This window comes from Blennius ocellaris, assembly GCF_963422515.1.
Source record: "Blennius ocellaris genome assembly, chromosome: 14".
NCBI classification, from domain to species: domain Eukaryota; kingdom Metazoa; phylum Chordata; class Actinopteri; order Blenniiformes; family Blenniidae; genus Blennius; species Blennius ocellaris.
Window position 1 is genome coordinate 28195301 of NC_137663.1, and position 5000 is coordinate 28200300.

The 5000-nt window shown below is 46.8% G+C and overlaps 1 protein-coding gene across 2 annotated transcripts in view; it reads left to right on the top strand.

Annotated features, from left to right (window-relative positions):
- Positions 1-5000, top strand: part of sgcd (sarcoglycan, delta (dystrophin-associated glycoprotein)) — a 125378-nt gene that overhangs the window by 83653 nt on the left and 36725 nt on the right. The window contains exon 1 of one of the 2 annotated variants that reach the window (XM_080508262.1): positions 305-466. The exons of the other annotated variant lie outside the window; for it this stretch is intronic. Coding sequence (XP_080364388.1) covers positions 464-466 — 3 coding nt within the window. The 5' untranslated portion in view covers positions 305-463. Of the gene's footprint in view, positions 1-304; positions 467-5000 lie in introns of those variants that run through there. 2 annotated transcript variants of the gene reach the window in all.

A 5000-nucleotide genomic window follows, 5' to 3' on the forward strand; every position in this document is an offset into this window, starting at 1 on the left:
GTCACGGTAGTCCAGCGAGCTTCAGGGAAGCAGCTCAGCTCAGGGGACGACGCCAAGAGGCGGCGAGCGTTTGTTATTGGAAAAGCTGACGAGACAGAGAGAGAGAGAGAGAGAGAGAGAGACAGAGAGAGAGAGAGAGAGAGAGAGAGAGGAGAGAGAGAGAGAGAGAGGACAGAGAGAGAGAGAGAGAGAGAGAGAGAGAGAGAGAGAGAGCGAGAGAGAGAGAGAGAGAGAGAGAGAGAGTAGAGAGAGAGAGAGAGAGAGAGAGAGAGAGAGAGAGAGAGAGAGAGAGAGAGAGGAGAGAGAGAGAGAGTTGCTGTATTTCCAGACTCCCAGCTGGTCAGTGAAGGCCTCATGCAGCTTTTGAACCAGCTTCACTTTTAGACACTTTGAAAGACTTGAAAACCAGAAGGAAGGAAGGAGGAAGTGAAGAGAGGAGGAAAAGGACAAAGAGAGAGACAGAATGGTAAGTATGACTTTTTTTTTGGGGGGGAGGGGGGGGGGGGGCGGTTCCAGAGAGGAAAGCTGAAGCTTTTATTCCATTGCCCTTCCCTGTATGAACACAGAAGTTTGTCTGTGTCTTGTGTCGCTGGTCCTCATGTCCTCATGTCCTCATGTTCTCATGTCCTCATGTCCCCATGTCCTCATGTCCTCATGTTCTCATGTCCTCATGTCCCCATGTCCTCATGTCCTCATGTTCTCATGTCCTCATGTCCTCATGTCCTCATGTCAACACATTTGGTTTCAATGAAGGTCCGTCTGGGAACCAGCTGCTATAAATAAGTTTGTGTTTGTGTGTGTGTGTGTGTGTGTGTGTGTGTGTGTGTGTGTGTGTGTGTGTGTGTGTGTGTGTGTGTGTGTGTGTGTGTGTGTGTGTGTGTGTGTGTGTGTGTGTGTGTGTGTGTGTGTGTGTGTGTGTGTGTGTGTGTAGAGGTCAGGAAGCGTCTGGTTTCACAGCGAGAGACTTTCTCTTCATGATGAGGACTAAAAGTGTCTCTGCAGTAAACAAGACCTCGGATGTTTACTGGATCTCGAAACTCTCACGGCTACTTCCTGTTAGCATTAGCATTGACATTAGCTGTTAGCTCTGTGTGGGGACTTTGTTTTGACGTAGGGTTTTTGAACTTTTTCTTTCCTGTTTGTTTCAAGTATTACAATCTTGTTGAGTCGATTTGAGTTTCGAGGTGTAAATCAGCTCTAATCGCGTTTTAAAGAACCTTTAAAGTTCAGTTCACTCTTTCATCTATTTCTCAAACTATTTTTTCCTTCAACAACTTCCACAAGCCGCTCACCAGCTTGGTTCCCCTCCTTAAAACTGGATCTAGACTCCAGTTACTGGAGGGATTATTCTTGAGAAGTTGTTTACGTCAGACAGAAACCTGACGACTCTCATCCTGAGCTGCTGTCCTGACGTCTCGACGTCTCGACGTCTCGTTATCCTGATCTGAGTGACGAGGTTTCCTGCAGACGAGCCGCCGGGCTGGACGCTCCATCGCCTCACTGGAATTCAGTGGATCTGCTCTTTCTGCAGCAGGTGGACACAAATACCGACGCTAGAATGGTGGAACGTTGTGTTCAGAGGGAATCGAATCGTGTTTGAGGGTAAAACCAAGTGTAACAGGAAGTAAAGGAGGCGTCACGGGGAAACTCTGCTATCCTCTAGAAAACATGATTCTTCTGTTGGACCGCAGTGGAAAATGAAGGTCATTGAAAGTGACTGAGTTTTTTTTTTCTTTTGGGCTCTTTTTTTAAACCAGAACACCAAAAACAGGAGGTTTCGATTTTTGTCGACACCAGAAACTGATCTCATAAACCACCTCTTGTAAATGTAGCCGCTAGCAGCTAGCCGCTAGCCGCTAACAGGAGCAGAATCAACGTGGCACCATGTGATTTACAAATGAAGCTGTATTTCATTTTAAATCTCCGTGTGTGTTATTCTGCAGTTTGTAGACGCTCTTGTAGATGTTTGAGCAAAGGACTGCTATGCTATTGCTATGCTATTGCTATTGCTATTGCTATTGCTATTGCTATCACTATGATTGACAGATTCTGTAGCCAGTCAACATGTCAAGCATCCAGACAGTCAGAACCACTCATGTCCGTCACCAGAGGATGTTGCGGTCACCATGTCACCAGGTCACCAGATCACCAATCACCAGATCAGCAGGTCAGCAGATCAGCAGGTCAGCAGATTACCAATCACCAGATCACCAGGTCAGCAGATCACCAGATCACCAGGTCAGCAGATCACCAGGTCACCAGATTACCAATCACCAGATCACCAATCACCAGGTCACCAGATCACCAGGTCAGCAGATCACCAGATCACCAATCACCAGATCACCAGGTCACCAGATCACCAGGTCAGCAGATCACCAGGTCACCAGATAACCAGGTCACCATGTCACCAGATCACCAGATCACCACTCACCAGGTCACCAGATCACCAGGTCACCAGATCACCAGGTCACCACTCACCAGGTCACCACTCACCAGGTCACCAGATCACCAGGTCACCACTCACCAGGTCACCAGATCACCAGGTCACCAGATCATTTGGGGGGACTCTGGTGATGACCGTCAAAGACTTTTGCTTTTCTTTTGCATTTGCACTTGATTCCGTCTTGAGGTAGAACCTGAGAAGTGTCTGCTGCTGTGAGGAACCAGAACCATCCTCTGCTTTTGTTTGTAATCTGATTACTATTGGACGTCCCAATATTGGATGACAGTCCCTCTGTGACATGAACCAGACCACCTGCTGCAGCTGTCGGTCCCCAGGAGTTATTTTAGGGAACAGACCCCCCCCCCCACCCCACCCCCCATCCAACCTCCACCCCCAATCCCCCCCACCCCCCATCCAACCTCCACCCCCCCACCGTGGACAGATTTGTCTCTGTATCGGGTTACTAGAGACGCCTGGCGGCTGCGACTGAATGAAACTGGATCACAACCTGACAAACTCGATGGACTCACTGACTCAGTGACACAATGACTCACTGAATCACTGACTCAGTGACACAATGACTCACTGAATCACTGACTCAGTGACACAATGACTCACTGAATCACTGACTCAGTGACACAATGACTCACTGAATCACTGACTCAGTGACACAATGACTCACTGAATCACTGACTCAGTGACACAATGACTCACTGAATCACTGACTCAGTGACACAATGACTCACTGAATCACTGACTCAGTGACACAATGACTCACTGAATCACTGACTCAGTGACACAATGACTCAATGAATCACTGACTCAATGAATCAATGACTCATTGAATCACTGACTCAATGAATCAATGACTCAATGAATCACTGACTCAATGAATCACTGACTCAGTGACACAATGACTCAATGACTCACGGACTCAGTGACACAATGAATCAGTGAATCACTGACTCAATGAATCAATGACTCATTCAGACCATCTGAGGAAACGTTGGTGCTTTGAGGCTTTTGTCCAGATTCAATGAGGAGTCGTTTGTCTCGTTCTTCTAACGATCAGGAGCAAAGAGGAGTCGTTTGTCTCGTTCTTCTAACGATCAGGAGCAAAGAGGAGTCGTTTGTCTCGTTCTTCTAACGATCAGGAGCAAAGAGGAGTCGTTTGTCTCGTTCTTCTAACGATCAGGAGCAAAGAGGAGTCGTTTGTCTCGTTCTTCTAACGATCAGGAGCAAAGAGGAGTCGTTTGTCTCGTTCTTCTAACGATCAGGAGCAAAGAGGTGAAGTTTGTCTCGTTCTTCTAACGATCAGGAGCAATGAGGAGAAGTTTGTCTCGTTCTTCTAACGATCAGGAGCAAAGAGGTGAAGTTTGTCTCGTTCTTCTAACGATCAGGAGCAAAGAGGTGAAGTTTGTCTCGTTCTTCTAACGATCAGGAGCAAAGAGGTGAAGTTTGTCTCGTTCTTCCAACGATCAGGAGCAAAGAGGTGAAGTTTGTCTCGTTCTTCTAACGATCAGGAGCAAAGAGGTGAAGTTTGTCTCGTTCTTCTAACGATCAGGAGCAAAGAGGTGAAGTTTGTCTCGTTCTTCTAACGATCAGGAGCAAAGAGGTGAAGTTTGTCTCGTTCTTCTAACGATCAGGAGCAAAGAGGTGAAGTTTGTCTCGTTCTTCTAACGATCAGGAGCAAAGAGGAGTCGTTTGTCTCGTTCTTCCAACGATCAGGACCAAAGAGGTGAGGAGTCATTTGTCTCGTTCTTCTAACGATCAGGAGCGAAGAGGTGAAGTTTGTCTCGTTCTTCTAACGATCAGGAGCAAAGAGGTGAAGTTTGTCTCGTTCTTCTAACGATCAGGAGCAAAGAGGTGAAGTTTGTCTCGTTCTTCTAACGATCAGGAGCAAAGAGGAGAAGTTTGTCTCGTTCTTCTAACGATCAGGAGCAAAGAGGAGAAGTTTGTCTCGTTCTTCTAACGATCAGGAGCAAAGAGGTGAAGTTTGTCTCGTTCTTCTAACGATCAGGAGCAAAGAGGTGAGGAGTCGTTTGTCTCGTTCTTCCAACGATCAGGAGCGAAGAGGTGAAGTTTGTCTCGTTCTTCTAACGATCAGGAGCAAAGAGGTGAAGTTTGTCTCGTTCTTCCAACGATCAGGAGCAAAGAGGAGAAGTTTGTCTCGTTCTTCTAACGATCAGGAGCAAAGAGGAGAAGTTTGTCTCGTTCTTCTAACGATCAGGAGCAAAGAGGAGAAGTTTGTCTCGTTCTTCTAACGATCAGGAGCAAAGAGGAGAAGTTTGTCTCGTTCTTCTAACGATCAGGAGCAAAGAGGTGAAGTTTGTCTCGTTCTTCTAACGATCAGGAGCAAAGAGGTGAAGTTTGTCTCGTTCTTCTAACGATCAGGAGCAAAGAGGAGAAGTTTGTCTCGTTCTTCCAACGATCAGGAGCAAAGAGGAGAAGTTTGTCTCGTTCTTCTAACGATCAGGAGCAAAGAGGTGAAGTTTGTCTCGTTCTTCCAACGATCAGGAGCAAAGAGGAGAAGTTTGTCTCGTTCTTCTAAGGATCA